Source organism: Nerophis lumbriciformis, linkage group LG01 (genome assembly GCF_033978685.3).
Source record: "Nerophis lumbriciformis linkage group LG01, RoL_Nlum_v2.1, whole genome shotgun sequence".
Taxonomy (NCBI): Eukaryota; Metazoa; Chordata; class Actinopteri; order Syngnathiformes; family Syngnathidae; genus Nerophis; species Nerophis lumbriciformis.
Window position 1 is genome coordinate 43323777 of NC_084548.2, and position 20046 is coordinate 43343822.

Genomic DNA, 20046 nt, shown 5'->3' on the forward strand with positions numbered 1-20046 from the left:
GGCATTCATCTGGCCTCTGATCTGAGCTGCTGTTAACCTGTGATTTCTGAGGCTAGTGACTCGGATGAACTTGTCCTCAGAAGCAGGGGTGACTCTTGGTCTTCCTTTCCTGGGTCGGTCCTCATGTGTGCCAGTTGGGTTGTAGAGCTTGATGGTTTTTGCGACTCCCCTTTGGGACACATTCGAAGTTTTTGCAATTTTCCGGGATGACTCACCTTCATTTCTTAAAGTAATGATGGCCACTCGTTTTTCTTTAGTTAGCTGATTGTTTTTTTGCCATAATATGAATGTTAACAGTTGTCCAATAGGGCTTTGGCTGTGTAATAACCTGACTTCTGCACAACACAACTGATGGTCCCAACCCCATTGATAAAGCAAGAAATTCGACTAATCAACCCTGATAAGACACACCTGTGAAGTGAAAACCATTTCAGGTGACTACCTCTTGAAGCTCATCGAGAGAATGCCAAGAGTGTGCAAAGCAGTAATCAGAGCAAAGGGTGGCTATTTTGAGGAAATTAGAATATAAAACATATTTTCAGTTATTTAACCTTTTTTTGTTTAGTACATAACTCCACGTGTTCATTCACAGATTTGATGCCTTCAGTGACAATCTACAATGCAAATAGTCATGAAAATAAAGAAAACACATTGAATGAGGTGTGCCAAACGTTTGGCCTGTACTGTATGTATGTATATATATATATATATATATATATATATATATATATATATATATATATATAGGTTGTCTGTAATTCTATGTTATAGTTATTTGAATGACTCTTGCCATGATGTGTTGCGTTAACATACCAGGCACGTTCTCAGTTGGTTATTTGTGCGTCATATAACGTACATTTTTTCAGCCTATTCTTTATCTATTTTAAATTGCCTTTCAAATGTCTATTCTTGGCGTTGGATTTTATCAAATGAATTTCCCCCAAAAATGCGACTTATAATCCAGTGCGACGTATGTTTTTTTCCTTCTTTATTGTGCATTTTCGGCCGGTGCGGCGTATACTCCGGAACGACTTATAGTCCGAAAAATACGGTACCTATTGCACACAAGATTGTCATTTTTTTATTTTGAACCTTTTTGCCGTTGAATTTTGGATGATTTTTAGGAAAAGTTTCCATTTTGTCACCTGTTGACTTTCTATACCCACTGTAGTCAGTAAAGGTCATGAGTCATAAAGCAAAAACACAGGAACATTTATGTTGGCTAGAACTTGCACTGATTAATGGACAGTGTTCCTAGTGCGTCTCCGAAATTGTCAGCATTTTTTGACTTGTTGACCCTTCAACCAGCCCACTCATCCTGCCTCCAACCTAATGTGTGGGCCAGTGATGAGAGAGATCTAGCAGTCAGCATGTTCTGTCTTCTCTCCTTTGACAGGAAGGAACCAGTCAGCACAATTGTATCTTCTGACACAAGTCAAAAAAATAACAGTCCCTGACCTCCAAAGTATGATCTCAAACTTCACATAATACCTACAGCACACCTGACCCGATTACCTTTTATTTCAAAAGACAATTTCGATTAAAAACTAGAATAAAATAAACACTTTCCAGGCATTTTTTTTGTAAAATATATTTTGGTCAAAATGCTGATTTGCAAAAATACAACATGTGCAATCAATCATTGAGAATGAGGCCTCACATAGAGTGTAATGAACACTGCCATGCCAGTTTTTGGAATGCTGCATTGTGTTAAGGCTCACTTCTTTACACTACTGCACTGTAGAAACATTTGTCACTACATCGGAAAAAGTTACAATTCACAAACAACAGTTCTATAACTAGATTTTATACCTACAATGCACAAAAACATTATAGCATCTTGAATTAGTCCAAGTTAATAATATCCAGGCTGTCTTCTCATATGACTACTTGCATTACGCTATGATTAAATGAATGGTGAAGGTTTGCTCTACTGTCCAGGCTTATAGCAGCCAAGAGATAGAAACGATATCTACTGATATGTTTTTCATTCATTCAATAAATATTCAATTCAATCATGCTCTTCTGTGCCTTTAAATAATTTGCCATGTAGTCCTCCCAAATAATATTTTTCTTTCGCATTTGCTCACGATTGTTGTACATCAAGTGGAAATTTTGCTCGTAGTTTGCACTCACTGATAGTTGGGCCAAACTTTTTTCAACAATATCTAATCTCCATTTAAGACTACAAAGTAATTTAATTAGCTTTCTCACTGAGAATTAAATAAGAAAATTAATGCCTTCATGTCTACTCTGTGTACTACAAAAGAAAGATCTAAAAATAATAATGTTAAATCTGCAGTAGGTTGGTTTACAAATGCTGACTTTTGTTCAAGCTAAGATTTGCCTTCATGATTGAGATGTAAGAGTTGTGAATGTGTATGATATAATTAGAAGGGGGCAGTTGCCCCATTCATGTGTTAAATGCAAAGTTAATTTTAACTAAACTAAGCAATACTGTCCTCTAGTGTTGCAAATGGATATGTGAGGAAGGACTGCCTTCTGAGCATTCTCAATGAAGACATTTGCCAAGTGGCTACTTTAAATTGTAAAATTATTATATTTTCTTCCTAGTGTCAGTAAGGGAGTAAGGTGATTCCAAGAACAGCAAAAGAAAAAGTATGTTCTGATCTGTTCTAATACATTGAACATTATTCAACATCATTATAGCTGATGATATACTTTTTGAACAGTGCTTAATATCTAGAAGAAATTTTGAAAATAAATATATGAATATGAAGTTTACTACATATCCACACATTGGAAGTAGTCTTTCCTCAAATTAACAAGTTAAAAATATGTCCTGTGCACACACTATTTTTGGTCAATGGTCAGAAGCTCTGCGTGTTTGCAGCTGAATTTTATGCAAATATTTTAGCGATGAAGTCGCGGAATCGTTTGGCATATTGCTCGGGGTGTACAGTGGAGATTTCAGCACCCGCCTGTGACACAGAAAGAGACAATGTCAGCACCAAGCAATAAGTGCAAATAAGCCATCCAAAGCGGTCTCCGTACTCACCCCATGTTTGACAAATTTGGCTGCGTGAGCTGCTTTCTTCTTCGTGTCGTACTGAGTCAATACATCAATCAGGCCCATAAAATAGACCTCTCTCTGAGGGGCTCCTGGAATGGCAAGGCACACAATCAGCACTTAATTTTTCATATAGTTTCTATTTAATAGACACAACTACTGCATGCCATTTACACGTTAGCTTTTCAATCCTCCACCTCTACTTTTTTAACTATTTATGGTACACTTTATTATGTATTATTTATTAGGGCTGTGAAACTTTGGGCACCGCACGATTCGTTTAGTTTCTTGAGGGTAATGATTCAATTCAAAATTGATTCTTATTTCAAATTCCATAATTTTTAATAACAAATTTCTATATTACTATCTGCTGATCTGCAACCGTTAGCGGATGAATTTGAGAACACATACAGTTGATAGGCAGTTGCAATAGCCAATCAGATCACACGTTGTTAACAATAGCCAATCTAGGCAGCCTGATGTTAACGACACTGTGATTGGATACTCACCTGTCATTCCAAAGTGAGTATTCAATCACAAGTTGCAATTTACTAAAAGCAGGAAGTGTTGCGCCGTAGCCATACCGGGCCAGCAGAGAAATCACATTTTTAACCCACAAAGAAGGAGAACAAAACGTTGATTAGGTGGCAGATATATATTTGCAAGGCCATTTTCAAGATGAATATTTAAAGAGAAACTACATCTTGTGAGACGATGTCGGCCAACCCCGGAAGCTAGCTCAGCATGAAATAGGGAATTTTTTATTTTTATTTTTTTTCACATTTCATATGTTTTTCACAATTTTTATTTTGACAGTACTACATAAGATATGTTTTAATTTCTGATGTGGGTTTATTGATTTTTAAATGTGCTAGAAAGTAACTGGTTTTGTACACTGTTGAGGTGGATTATATGCCCAGTAGTGCGCAAGTATGTTTCTGTATAGTATTTCTCCAGCAATGGTCATGTGGTGACATAAATTATGGTATTTTGAGAGGTAATCATTGAAGTCATACATCACTGAAGGCGTGGGTAGGAAACGCAAAAGTGTCTGTCTGCAGAGTTTAGTAGTACATGTTATTTTAGAGGAGTTGAATATCTGCAAACACACAAACAAAAAGTTTGAAATTAAATATTTAGATATAAAAATTAATTTTTCTGATTAAATTACTGGGTGTGTTTATTCTCCCAATTGGGACCAATACAATAATTAATTCACAAAGACATTTTGTGAGTGCCTAAAAGTCCGCATTCAGGGTAAGATTAATGGCGAGCTGCAGCATATAGTGAACTAAAGTCTGTCACTAAAGTCGCTGTTCCTTCTAAGTGCTATGTTTCAACTTTTATGCTAGTGTTAGCCATATTTCTTTTTTTTGTTCGGATAGGCTGCACTTCTAGTTGTGTGTGGGGAAAGAGGCACAACGCTGATTGGACATTAATTACGACGTGAGGAGCCTGACTTTTACGATAGTGGAACAGGAGGTCGCGCACACACGGACACAAACACTTTCACAAAAAGACACGAAACCGTACACAAACACACATTCACAAACACCGTGATCGAACTCCAATTAATCGCGATCATCGATCACGATCATATAAACGCTGACCTTTCCCCCAAATGATTCAGTACTACTGATCTTTCCACAGTAGGAACCTACATATTTGGTGGCTAAAAAGTTAGTGGCTATTTATTGCTACCACGCTAATTTCTGACAGCTAACATTAACATTATCATTTTGATTTTGAGCATTGAAAATTACTTACTAGTAAAGCAGGAACAGGGCCAAGGCAGCATCGGTCTAAAATACCTCCTCGTTTTTGAGCTCATGCCAGAGAGTGAAAGCCTGGCCAATGATGACTGTCCTTTTATCCGGGTAAGCTCCCTTTATGTACTTTTTGTCTCTTCAGACAAAACGTTTAGGTTTTTGTTGTTGTTTTGCAGCTTCTGACATCATAGCAGTAATTACACGTAGGTGTTCGCAACGACTTCCGTCTTTTTAGCAACTGGGGAAAAAAGGTAAGTGACGTATGCCGTTAAGCAAGTCAGCATATTTGTAGTTTTCTGTGTGGCAGGGTTCCTGCCACCCTCCTCAAAATTGCTTAATGCCAGTGAAAGCGATACAGACCCGCTCAGGCCATGACAGAGGTGTCATTCAAATAGTTGTAATTCGATGTATCATCCCAAAAATTATAAAAATATTGTATAAAAGGTTGAAAAGTTACTTAGTGGTGCTTTAAAGTGTGATGGAATTAAAATGCATGTCATAATCGCATACATTTTTTCAGGGTACATGTACATAATAACATTCTAATCTGAATTATGATCAGATTAAATACATTTTTCCCATGTATACGTGGCTAATGTGAGTGAGCAGCACAAACATGAGGGTAGAGTCATTAAATCCAAGCAAAGAACTGCAACTTCACCTGCAATCAATATGCTTATGTGCCGGCGATACCTTACTATTTTGCTACAGTTTCTCCAAACATGATTACCTGTGCAGCTGCTGAGAGCGTATACATCCACATACGGGTCAAACTCTCCGGGTCCAAGAGGTTTGCAGGAAGACATGTAACCAGCTATTCCCTCTGGAGAGGTGCCAAAAGATCCCACAGCAGGGCCTGACGTCAAGCCATTCTCTGCCTCCTGGTCTTCCTCATTGGAAACCTCCTCTCCTTCCTCCTCCTCCCTCTCAGCTCGGCCGATATCATGGATACCGAGCAGCAAGCTGTAGTCCATGATCTTCAGCTTTACCAGGAACTAAAAAGGGACAATAAGAAAGGAACATTGGAATTTGCAGGAATGCAAAGAACACTGCTTAAACTAACTGATATGATAATATCCATTCATCTTTAAATAATCTCTAGTGCTTTTTGTGACAAAAATTCTAAATGTCATTCTCTTTAATACGAACATATATTTGTAAATGTGATTAAATTAAACCACAAAAATCATTCCTCTTATAGCGTCACAAGAGGCTCCTGGTAGAGGTAAGAAAGAGCACGGTAAGCACCTCCACATCCCGGTTTAGTTTCTCCATTAACTTTTCTTTCTGCTCCTCAGTGACGTACACTTTCTGCATGTTGTTCCTGAAGTCCATGTCCTTAAAGGTGGGAAGTTCTTTACCCTGTTAGAACAGTTCAAATACATCAGTAAAAATGAGGTATATCCCAATACAACTTTTTCACTTATATGATATGATACCGATATGGGAGCCAACAGGACTGCACGATTTCATACATACTTGACATATATACTCTTTCAAATGAAATAACACAAGCAGAGAACAATCTCAGTGAAGACGTATGAAAAACCACTAACCAATGCATTAACTAGTATGGATTTATGCTTTCTTTAACTAAATTGAAGTTAAGTGGCAATTTTTTTTAGAGACACCTAGTGGTCACAATAATTTATTAGGTTTAATGCATAACTGTTCATGACCCAGTTACAGTAAATTATCCAGACCGTTTCTTAGTGGATATTTTGTAATTTGCTTCTGACTTCGAGACTTTGTATGTCCAATCAATATACAACTATATGTATTCTATACTTGTTTATATTAAAAATGTCCTGTTTTAGACTGCAACAGTGTTCAATTATTGACAGTTATTGTAAAATCTTTGTTAGTCTGGAACCCTGAGGTGCAGGGATAGGAGGTGACGTGTATTAGCATGAAACAAAAACTGGTGCAGTTAGGGAGTGCAGAGAATACAAACGCTAGCGCAGCTAGGGAGTGTACAAAAAGCTAATACTTCTAGACAGCATAGCCACAACATGAAGTAAAGCAGAATTGTAACCAAGAATCCTGCCCCATTTAGTGGACAAAGCTGGCATATAAAGCATCTTGATTGGCAACAAGGAACAGGTATGTCCTGACTGCCAATATGGGACAGGTGAGAATGCCAGCTCCCGGACTGGACAATTGGTAACAAACGGAGACAAATTGGAAGTCAAATAAGAGCACTGTAAACTACAAAACACAAGAACATAAACAAAAAAAAACAAAGTCCAAACCTGTCATGTCAAGTTATTACGTATGTTTAACTTGTCTGCTATCGTGTACTTAGCTGTTTTATAGCTACTAGCTCCTGTTACAGGGCTGTACAGGGCGACCAATTCACTCGCATTTGCGACTAAAAATAGGTTGTGCAAATAGGGCTGGGCGATTTACTGGTATTACAGTTAATACCGGTATATTTTAGAAAGAGATATACATGTGAGAAAATACCGCCATACCTGTATCTTTTGATGTGCCTTTATTATTAGAGACGTATGCGCCGCTGCCGGGGGGCCCGGCAGGCACCTTAGCGGAGGAAGGATCCGGCGCGTGTCCGGAGTCACTACCGCGCGTTGCCGACACTGACCCCTTACCACATTCGCCTTCGCGCACAGCCGACGTGCCCGCACCGTAGCTTTGGCGGCAGGCGAGGGCGGCTCCTCTTTATTAACACAAGCCGGTGAAAAGATTCAACAGAACAGTCGTCAAAGCCGACAAACTGCAGCTGCTAACAAATACATCCATCTATACAGTTCAGCTGAAACCCTCGGTGAAATCCCACGTCGCTTGGCAACGGTTAGAGTGTCCGCCCTGAGACTGGGAGGTCGTGAGTTCAAACCCTGGCCGAGTCATACCAAAGACTACAAAAAATGGGATCCATTGCCTCCCTGCTTGGCACTCAGCATCAAGGGTTGGAATTGCGGGTTAAATCACCAAATGATTCCCAAGCGCAGCGCACGCTGCTGCTCACTGCTCCGCTCACCTCCCAGGGGGTGAACATGGGGATGGGTCAAGTGCAGAGGACACATTTCACCACACCCAGTGTGTGTGTGTGACAATCATTGGGACTTTTAACTTTAACAGACACCGCCTTTTAAAAGGCACACACATTCACACGCACACTGCTGCCATACTTCTCCCATATACATATGACAGTTAAAAAAAATAAATAATGCATTAAATTACTTTCCCTAGTTATTAATTACATTTATTAATGAGTAATTAAATTAGTAATTACATTACTTTATTGGTTAAGTAACAGGTATATATAATTATTACTTTTTAAAAGTAGTTTTCAGAACATTGGTATTAACAGTAATGTGGTGTTGAGTTTAAACTAAACACTATGCACACTTTGTTAAAATACCGATACATACTGAACAAAAATATAAATGCAACTTTGCTCCCATTTTTCATGAGTTGAACTCAAAAATCTAAAACTTTGACTATATACATAGGACCTTTTCCTCTCAAATATTGTTCACAAATCTGTGTTAGTGAGCACTTCTTCTTTGCCAAGATAATCCATCCCACCTCACAGGTGTGGCATATCAAGATGCTGATTAAACAGCATTATTATTGCACAGGTGTGCCTTAGGCTGCCCACAATAAAAGGACAATCTGAAATATGCAGTTTTGCTCTATTAGGGGTCTGGGGGGGTCAGAAAAGCAGTCAGTGTCTGGTGTGAACACCATTTGCCACATGCAGTGCAACACGTCTTCTTTGCATAGAGTTGATCAGGTTGTTGATTGTGGCCTGTGGAATATTGGTGTACTACTCTTCAATGGCTGTGCGAAGTTGCTGGATATTGGCAAGAATTGGAACACGCTGTTGTATACGCCGATCCACAGCATCCCAAAAATGCTCAATGGCTGACATGTGCGGTGAGCATGCTGGCCATGCAAGAACTGGGATGTTTTCAGCTTCCAGGATATGTGTACAGATCCTTGCAACATAGGGGCATGCATTGTCATGTTGCAACATGAGGTGATGGTCATGGGTGAATGGCACAACAATGGGCCTCACGATCTCGTCACGGTATCTCTGTGCATTCAAAATACCATCAATAAAATGCACTTGCGTTCGTTGTCCATATAACATATGCCTGCCATACCATAACCCCATCCCCACCATGGGCCACTCGATTCACAACGTTGACATCAGAAAAACGCTCTCCCACCGGCGCCACACACGCCCTGAACAGTGAAAACCGAGATTCATTCGTGAAGAGAACACCTGTCCAACGTACCAGATGCCATCGAATGTGAACATTAGCCTACACAAGTTGGTTGCGACGACGAACTGCATTCTGGTCAAGACCCCGTTGAGGACAACGAGCATGCAGATGAGCTTCCCAGAGACGATGTCTCACGGTTTGTGCAGAAATTATTTGGTTATGCAAATCAAACGTTGCAACAGCGGTCAAGATGGCTGGTTTCAGACGATCATGGAGGTGCACCTACTGGATGTGGAGGTTCTGGGCTGGTGTGGTTACACATGATCTGCGGTTGTAAGGACCGGTTGGATGTACTGCCAAATTCTCTGAAACGCCTTTGGAGACAGTTTATGGTAGAGAACATTGCACATTCAGTTCACGGGCAATAGCTCTGGTGGACATTCCTGCAGTCAGAATGCCAACTGCACGTTCCCTCAAAACTTGCGACATCTGTGGCATTGTGCTGTGTGATAAAACTGTACATTTCAGAGTGGCCTTTTATTGTGGGCCGCCTAAGGCACATCTGTGCAATAATCATGCTGTTTAATCAGCATCTTAATATGCCTGTAAGGTGGGATGGATTATCTTGGCCGAGAATAAATGCTCACTAACACAGATTTAGACAGATTTGTGAACAATATTTGAGAGGAATGTCTTTTTTATATATATATATATATATATATATATATATATATTATATATATATATATGTATATAGTAAAAGTTTTACATCTTTGAGTTCAACTCATGAAAAATGGGAGCAAAAACAAAAGTATTGCGTTTATATTTTTGTTCAGTGTACGTTTATTGTATATTGCGATTCGACCTAAAAATACCGGGTCCATATCTCCCAACCCTACATGCGACTAGAAAAAATAAAACCGTAGCACTCGTGCAATTATGGATTTCAACCCTTTCATTCTCATTTAGTTCCTGAAATAATTTCATAATAAGTGGATCAAATAAGAGTAATATTTGGGGAAAATAAACATTGTTGTCAACAGACCATAGACACCATTTCAACCTTCTGCGCATCTGATCACCACAGACGTGATCACATGTACACAGCATCGCCGCTATCGCAACATGCTTACTTAGCTGCTACCAAATCAACTAGCCCAGGGGTCGGCAACCTTCAGCATACAAAGAGCCATTGGAGCCCATTTCCCCCCAAATAAAACACTGTTAGATTCCTAAAATGACGATAACACCACTTATAGTTTTGTTACACCTGTGCTATAGGACTTATGACATCAAACACTTATTTGATTTATTTCTGGGTATAACAAAGCAAACCATCAAATTATTTTGAACATTAGAAACAAAATACACTGTTCATTCCCTTATTAATGAATAAAAAAATAAAAATCCACTCATTACAATATTCTGAAGGCATTCGACTGTGGTATATTGATTTGACAAACAATTTAAAACAACAACCTGGTCATCAATAAAAACAGCAAATTAATAAAAATGTAAATAAATAAAATCTTTCTCTTTTTTGATCTGTCCATTGCTAGGAGTTGACCGCTAAAAACAATACAATTGCATGGCAGCAAGAGGTGTCGCATAAGGGCTGTGACATACATTTCCATCGACAATATATTAAAATGTGTTTTATTTTCATATAAGATCCCAGAACTCTTTAAAATAACAACTGTTAAATTAAAATAAACTAACTAAATAAAATGAAATATAATAGATCAAGTAACCATTATTTGTTGACATTCGGTTTCAAAGCCAAAGGGAGCCACGGCGGAGGCATGAAAGAGCCGCATGCGGCTCCAGAGCCGCGGGTTGCAGACCCCTGAACTAGCCAACCACCGGAGATTTCATTTAACAACTAAAGATATAAACTTGATCGTAAAATAAATTCACATTTCCACTGTTCGATGTTGTGCTCATTCATATTGATGGTGTTCTAACATTCAGGGGACATGCTGTAATGAAATAAACAGCCCGTTGGGGGTGATGAAAAATATTTTGAATGGTGGTCACTTTTTTGTTTTGCTAAACGGGGTCTGCGCATACATACTGCTTCTGACGAGATGGGAAGCAAGAAAAGAGAACGTAAACATGCCACGAAAGAAAAAGATAAATGATATTATTGCTGGTCAGCAGACTATTGCAGTTTATGTGATCAGAGCATTTCAACATCGCCTGTACAAACTTCAGTCTCTGTCTCTTCTTTTCTCGAGGTGTGGCTCATTATCACCACAAACAAATGTTTGCACTTTTCCCATGACAATATGGTGTACTTTAACATTTACACTACTCTGAACAAACCAGGCATAACATTTGCGGTTAACAATGTTTTGTTTTTGTTAAAATCAGCACTTCTATTGATGTTTTTGGTACTACTTGTTTTCATTTGAATTTTACTCATTTATTTAGGTGTTATTTATGTTGTTACAAAATGCTATATTATCAGAATTGTGCGTGTCATGACCTTGTGACAATTTTGTTTTATTTCAGATCCATTTTCAACAAATTAATTCATCTGTTTATTATAACCATACCATATCAACTCTAAATGAATAGAAAATAATATAATAACCAGAAATAAATATACATTTTAAAGGTTCTCTGTTGTTTGCAACTTGCTCTTAGTTAAATTTTTCAAACAAACATATCACAAGAACACCACCAACTAGCTTATGTTACCATTAATGCTTTAACAGAACATATATTTTAAGTGTCTATATTCTTTTACAATTACCCGGTACTAATTATTTGAATAAAAATTGCTCATTGGTCTGAGGAATTTTTTGGGCATTTATGCTCGTCACTTACCCCTGTCTTGTACACACGTACAAACAGAAAGCGCATGCACATACAATGGTACGGTAAATGGTAAATGGGTCGTACTTGTATAGCGCTTTTCTACCTTTTTAAGGAACTCAAAGCGCTTTGACACTATTTTCCACATTCACCCATTCACACACACACATTCACACACTGATGGCGGGAGCTGCCATGCACGGCGCTAACCGGGCCCATCAGGAGCAAGGGTGAAGTGTCTTGCTCAAGGACACAACGAGCGTGACTAGGATGGTAGAAGGTGGGGATTGAACCAGCAACCCTCAGATTGCTGGCACGGTCACTCTCCCAACTTCGCCACACCGTCCCCTATAAAATACATTCCAAGAGAATCAACTAACAATTTGCAGCCATGTTTTTGTTATAAAATACAGTATATATTCAATGATAGCTAAAGTTAGCTATCCAGATTGCTATCATTAACGAGTAAAAACACAAAGCAAATGCGTTACGTACATACGCAATTACATCATTACATGCTAAGAGTCGTAAGTGGTCGGGATATAATGCTTAAAATACTTTGGAAAGTTAGCGCCCACAATCATTATTTGTGGGTTCTAAGGACTCACTACATTGAAAACCTATTAACATCACTGGCCATTCTGGCATGTCTGTAAGTACCATTACGATACAATCAGTAATGTAATTGCATGTGATGTGATGTCAGTCATGCCATGTGACTGTATTTGTAGCTTAGTACGATTGTATAGGGCATGACATAGTATGACTTGGCTACAAAAAGCTGTGGGACAGGGATGTTTAATTGAGGGTTGCATTAGAACTTATGATAGCACTGTGTTTATATGCAGGAGTGCACGTGTGTTATTGTGTATGTTGTTTAAGTGATAATAGTAAAATTGTGTTATTTAGGGCATTCCGTGTTGCTCCTAATTTTTTTCTGTGATACTTGTGAAAAAGCTAAGCGTATATTGTAGCCCTGTAATACCCAATATGTAATCCGGCCTAATGCCTTTACCCCATTCCACACGGGGATGCTATCCCTGGTCGTCCGCATGAGAAGCGGGTGTGCTGATCACCGAGCCAAAAGCCCGGTTGGCTAACTCGGTAGCCAGCACACTCTTGAAGTCGTCAAGGAGTAAGATTTACAAACATATACAAGGCCCAGCCACACTGGCTGGCCTCCGTAACATATAGCCTACCATGTTTATCTAATGTAAATGACTAGCTAGTAAACACGCTGCAGGACTGCTTGCACCAGTCATTTTAAATGCAACTATCCAATCCTTGTTATTTTTGCTGGTATTGGACCGATATCTGATACCAATATCTGATCAGGACACCCCAAGGAATTTGTCAGTGATGAGATCTGCCAAAATTGAAGTGCAATATTGAAATTAGGGTTGCAACTAACGGATATTGATATTTGACTAGTCATAGATTATCTTTAACGAGGTTGACTAATCGGATTATGAAGCCCATCCATCCATCTTCTACCGCTTGTCCCTTTCGGGGTCGTGGGGGGTGCTGTAGCCTATCTCAGCTGCATTCGGGCGGAAGGCGGGGTACACCCTGGACAAGTCGCCACCTCATCGCAGGGCCAACACAGATAGACAGACAACATTCACACTCACATTCACACTATGACACATGGACCTTTAATTTAGCAATCTGCTTTTAAATTTAGTTTAAGATATTCTTAGGCATGAGCAATTCATTCAGACATACAGTATTTGCTTAAACTGTAACTGTGCTGCTCATTAGGCTATTACAAAAACTTTTATTTTTATTTTTATTACTATTAAACTTGTGTCCATTTAAAAGTAAGGACATGCCCAGTGCTAACAAAACAAAGTCTATTTTTTTTTATTTTTTATAAAAACAAAGGACAGCTAAAATAGCAGCAATTAAAAACAAACACCAAAGCTATTTAACTACCTCAACAAGAAAGTGAGGAACCACATAGCCCTTCCCCATCAACAACAAAGCTAATAAAGTAGACTTTGTTTGAGCCATAAACGATAACGTATGGAAAAATTATGATCCAGGACCTTATATATTTCTGAGCACAAACACAAAGAGGATGAGCAATAGGTTTTAGAAGCCGAGTGATGGATGCAGTTTCATTGTGGCACTCTCGCATCCGCAGCATTGCCAGGTGCTAAATATACAAACTAACCATAACAATCCAAAATAAAACAAACACTAATATTTCACAGACAGACAGGACACTTACATAATTCCGTTTAGATGAATAATCAATCACAGTCCTCATGAAGGGTTACAAAAAAAGTTTTTGCAGGGAGTGTTTTTTGGGGTCTATATCGCCATACTTGAAAGTCGACCAGCCAGTACATCCATGGCCACATTTGTCTACTACCAGGTGAGAGATGCATGAATTATGATCTAGAATTTACTTTTAGCAAATTCAGGTCATGACATGTAAATGGAGTATTGTTAGCGCTTTCTGGATGTTTTTAGTGAGTATAATGAGCGCAACAGAAGACCCTCGATCTGTTGACTCAATTGCTAGCTACTTATTTACGATTTCAAAAGTATAAAAAAAGCCAAGCATATGTGTTGTTGTCTTACATAAGGATTGTGAATGATAAACAGTACATCTCTTTCAAATGTTTGCATATTTCCAGTATGACTGATCTAAACAATCTACGGAACTTAACGAAGGTAATCGGAGCAAAATATTCAAAATGGCTGACATTTTGTGATGTTTAAACAGTGTTTTCACATACTTTGTGGATTGCAAATACAATTGGATATGAATGTATGAGACACAAATAAGCATATAAAGTCAACTTGTTTTTCCACTCTATTGGTACTTTAAATGCTAACATGAAAACAGGAGACAAATGTCTTTCCCAGTTAAAAAACAACATACCCCAATCTAAACTTATATAAACACATTACAATCTGAGCAACTATGACATTCAAATTTGCACATTGAATCTAAAGATGATGGATCCTTCCTCAGAGAAAAATAGAGTAATGGTATCAAAATCTCATGGTATAAAGACCACGGTACGATGTTATTATGGAATATGTCAAAAAAAAAAGATTTGAAAATGTTAGTGTGTAAAATGAAGTGCCAGGAATGTTTAGGATAAACACACTTACTGTAATCGAACACAAACATAATGTTAAAATGCTCTAATCATACTTCAAAACATGTATTTCTAAGTGCAAAGAATTGTGCAGGGACATCCACTGTTTCAAGGAAATATTGAAAAAAAACTTACAGTTGATGTTTTTAAAATGACAATGTGTATAACATTGTGTAAAACAATAATGTTCAGTTTAGTGTCTTTCAACTTTTACTTTCTGAGAAGCAGTGCCCTCCACTGTGGACATGTTTATATCAGTTGGAAAAATGCTGTTTCTCAGAAAAGTTCATAAACAATTTAACTTTTAATAATGTAAATACCTCAAAAACTGAGGTTTGGCTTCAAATATATTTTCTTGGTGATGATTTAAGAGGTGGCAATTTGTCCAGGGTGTACACTGCCTTTTGCCTGAGTGTAGCTGGATGGAATCCATCCACTCTGTCGCCTTGGAAATGCTTGAGATGAAAGTAGTGCGCCTTGCTTTGCAGAACGCAGACTTTTTTACCTCCACCACAGAGGATACGTTTTCGCCAGGATTTGTTTGTTAGCAACATAACTGAAACGGTTATAGAGAAAAACTATTCTTCTCATTTACTACGACCACACTTCACTTCTTGCTTAAGGCATTCCACGCCTGCCACCTTGATGGCCCCGCGGTGCGCAGAGGATTTCGGAAGATGTAGTTTATTTTCAGACCCGGCCGACGCTAAAGTGCCAGAAAAAAACTACACATCAAGTTTTTGTTTGATACTATCACAAGTCACAGCATTATTGTGAAGACTTTTAAACCGCAATACCAACAAAACTATTACATGCCTAGTTTTTATGGAGCGCTCAAGTATCGCAGAACAGCAGAGGTGTGGACTCGAGTCACATGACTTGGACTCGAGTCAGACTCGAGTCATGAATTTGATGACTTTAGACTCGACTTGACAAAATGTGAAGAGACTTGCAACTCGACTTAGACTTTAACATCAATGACTTGTGACTTCACTTGGACTTGAGCCTTTTGACTTGACATGACTTGACATGACTTGCCACTTTCCCCAAAATCCAAAGCTTAAAAAGTTATTTGGGAGCGCTCCGTATTTTTCATTTTCTTCGTCTGTCTATCAGCGTGTTATTCCTGTCAGCTGGTGTGCTGTCAGTACAACAGCCAATCAAATTAGATATACGTTGTTTTCATCACACAACATTCATCCAATCAAATTGCAGGACAACCAATGAGGAAGAGTTGTCCAACAACGTGCCAGTGATAAACAATTATGTTAAAGTTGGTTTCGTTCGGGTATAAAAACTACGACTTGGTCAACAAAAAACGAATTGCGGTATGCAAATCACGCAGTTCGAATATTACAGACGGAGACGCAACAACTTCCAACTTCGTTCGACATTTGAAGTTGCACAAAGAAGGGTAAGTTTTGAATGTAAGATAACGTTTATTGGCTAAGTAACGTGACTTTTATTTGCTGTGTAGTTAAATCAGTGAGGCTGCAAACTCACTGCTAACGTTATAACCATAGACATCTTATAAGTAGACGCAGCATCGAGCGCTACTGCCTACTGGCGCAGACGAGGCGCGTGGCCGCCATCTTGGAGTGGTGATCCGCTCCACTCAGTGCAATTAATTTGGCAGAAGCAATGAACTGTCAGCGCATTTAATTCATTTTACCTCACTGAATACGACTGATTTTCACCCCCTTTTTTGTCATACGTGTAGCCATGATAACAGACACATGTTTTGGCGTGTTTTATTATTCATAGTTTGCTTAACAGTAATATAATATTCTTATACACTATAAATGACCAGACGTCCGAGATCAAAACTGGGAATATAATCCCAGAGAAGGGGGAAAAAAACGGTAATCTATTTTTAAATTGAAGAAACAATATGATTAGGTTATATATACATATGTGTGTATCCTACATAAACAATGTATGAATACATTAGATATCTATATATCTTAGGGACCTATAGACTGTATCTCTGTTGCTTCAGCAGCAGAGAGTTTATTCTGTCTTGACACTTTGTATTGATATTTTCTATTACATTCTTCCCTTAAATGATAATGTTTGCAGTGATTGTTTTATATGTATTATTTTATGTACCGGTAAGTCGCTTTGGATAAAAGCGTCTGCCAAATACTTAAACATATATAAACACCTGAAAGTCTTCATATCAGCTAAAACCACCAATCTGTTTCACTGGATTCAGAATAAAACCAAATTCTGTTCAACCCAACAATGTTAGTATTTGAATATTGTTACTTGAAGACTGATTCCTGGTTACAATTATACTGTTAAGAAAGTATTGTCTTATACTTTGCCTAAAATGAGAATGCATCATAATCAGTGGCGGCTGGTGAATTTTGTTTTAGGTGGGGCTGAAAGTTTGTAAACCAAACCCCTGTAGGGGCGTCATCCTCCCCCAGAAGATTTCTTTGTGATTTTCACATACAAATATTGAAGATCTTTGATCCTTCTCAACTCTGTGGTAATATTATTTTCATAAAATACAACCAATAGTACGTTAATGTTAAATCTCACTTGTGAAAAGTAATCCCCCGATTCCTATTTTCAACAGTCCGCTCATTTGAGCAGGAAAACGGTGAACACCACCATCTTTGTTTTCTACCTGTCATCTGTCAGTTTCGGCTGCTCGCCGGCTCCTCATCACCACTTCAAGATGGCGGCCAAATTGCTCACGTCACAGCAACCAATGGTGCGTCTACTTATAAGATGTCTATGGTTATAACGTCATTGCAAACACGGCAATCTGTTGCATCCACTGCAGTTTGCTACCTTATTCATACTTTTTGTCAAGTGATTTTTTTTTAAGCAGGGTTTCATGAGGTACCTATACATAACGTTACGTTAGTCAATGTAGCACACACAGTAACGTAACGTTAGTCAATGTATCACACACAGTAACATTACGTTAGTCAATGTATCACACACAGTAACGTAACGTTAGACGGCAGTCAGCAGCACCGCATATTTTAGCCACCTACAAAAAGACAAACATAGTCAAATAAAGGTCAGTTAAAATGTATACTATATTAAGAATATGTGTACATATTGCATAGGGTCCTGACATCTAAAAAGTACAACTCTGTTCATTGTTATGTTCATATATTTGTTATGTTTTTCATGTGTACGCACACATAAACACACATACAGTATGAGATGAGATCAATGAGATAAGGTAAGAACAGGATAGAAACTGCTGTGGAACTAGTTACAATGCAATATGCCATGGAAATACAATGTTAACACTTTTGTGCAAATAAGTACAGTTGCACTTGTTTTTTTTTTCAAATGTGTTTATTCTGTAAAGGAATGAGTTACATGTTTAAAATGACTGGTTAATAGTGCTATTTTGAAGTGCAATGTCAGCACTATCTTTTTCCCTGCAATTTCAAATGCACTTGTTTTAATAAATAAATACAGCGTTTTAAAAGCATACACAATCTGTGTAAATATATTAGTCTGTGGTTAAATGACTTGAAAGGACTCGAAACTCAAAATGCAGGACTTGGGACTTGACTTGAGACTTTCCAGTCTTGACTTTGGACTTGACTCGGACTTGCCCTGTCTTGACTCGGGACTTGACTCGAGACTTGAGGGTAAAGACTTGAGACTTACTTGTGACTTGCAAAGCAATGACTTGGTCCCACCTCTGCAGAACAGAGTAGGACATAGCGCGCGCCAGAAGTAATGCATATTAATCATAGATTTTATTTGTTACACACTTCTCATTTAAGTAAATCTTTAAAGTGCTTCAGTAGAAACTAATATTTACAACAATAATAGTTTATTTTTGCCGCAATAGACATCAAGATACATAAACCTTGTGGTTAAATTTTCTCCGGTAAAATACAACCAACTTTAAAGGGGAACTGCATTTTTGGGGGAATTTTGCGTACCGTTCACAATCATTATGAAAGACATGATGACGGATGGATTTTTTTAAAATGCATTCGAAATAGCAAATAAACGTAAATAAAAGTCACCTTACAGCGCAGCCAATGGGAGCTCCTCTATTTCACCCATAAAATCCAATTAATAACCATTCAAAAACTGGCAACAATACTCAATTTACATTTCATGATTTCAATATTAACCAAGTATTAATGATATTTTTATTATAAGCGAAAATGCAGATAAACTATATTAGTGGCGCCGTGATCACTACCGTATGTTCCTATGTTTACATAGAGTGGTCTGCTGCTTCCTTGCTCCCTGGAAGTTTATTCTAGATCAGGAGTGTCAAACTCATTTTCACTGAGGGCCACATCGCAGTTATGGCTGTCTATTGAGGGTTGCTTGCAACAGTGAGTAATAAATGAATATAGATGTATCAGGATTCGCCTCATGATATTATTATACAATTGCATATGCAGTTGATCATTATATATTTTTACATACCTGTACTCTGTATAAAAAAAAATAAAAAAATCTTTACACTGGCAGCTCAGTCGCCAGAGTTTCATCATTAAATTGACTGTGTTTTTACAGCATATTACTGTAAATGGCAAAATGGTACCACTGTTTTTTATGGCAAAATTCTGGCAATATGCGGCCAGTTTTTTTTTTACGTAAAACATACGCTTGTTGTTTTGATGGTGTATTATAAATGGAAGAACAGAACCATGTTTTTTTAACTGTAAAATTCTGGCGACTGAGCAGTTTTTCCCCCCGTAAAATGTATTGTAATTTTTACAAAGTACAATTTAATGGATAACTTGCTCTGAAATTATAAAAAAGTCAATCAGATATTTTTTTGTTTATTTTAATAAAAGAAGGTTGTAATGTATATTATATTTGTTACAACTGTGTTGGCCTGCGATGAGGTGGCTACATGTCTAGGGTCTACCCTGCCTTCTGTGCAGCTGTGATAGGCTTCAGCCCCCCCGCAACCCCGCTAGGTATAAAATAGATAGAAGGTTTATTAGGAAACCCGAAACTAATAGTTCATTATTGCAACAGATTATAACTACTTTACAACCTAAATTCATACAAATGCAACTACTATTACAATATTAACATGAACAACATTATTACAGATTCATCAGATTTGAGTGTTCATTTTCATTCAAAGAAAAAAAATAATTTAT

General features: G+C 38.0%; 1 protein-coding gene across 1 annotated transcript in view; it reads right to left on the reverse strand.

Annotated features, from left to right (window-relative positions):
- Positions 1 to 2620: 2620 nt before the first annotated feature.
- The window catches only part of pip4k2ca (phosphatidylinositol-5-phosphate 4-kinase, type II, gamma a), a 36323-nt gene continuing 18897 nt past the window's right edge, over positions 2621 to 20046 (reverse strand). The window contains exons 7-10 of the mRNA XM_061982541.1: positions 6049 to 6162; positions 5531 to 5795; positions 3020 to 3123; positions 2621 to 2942 (exon numbers count right to left, since the gene is read on the reverse strand). Of these exons, the coding sequence (XP_061838525.1) occupies positions 2862 to 2942; positions 3020 to 3123; positions 5531 to 5795; positions 6049 to 6162 (564 nt within the window). The 3' untranslated portion in view covers positions 2621 to 2861. The remainder of the gene's footprint in view (positions 2943 to 3019; positions 3124 to 5530; positions 5796 to 6048; positions 6163 to 20046) is intronic.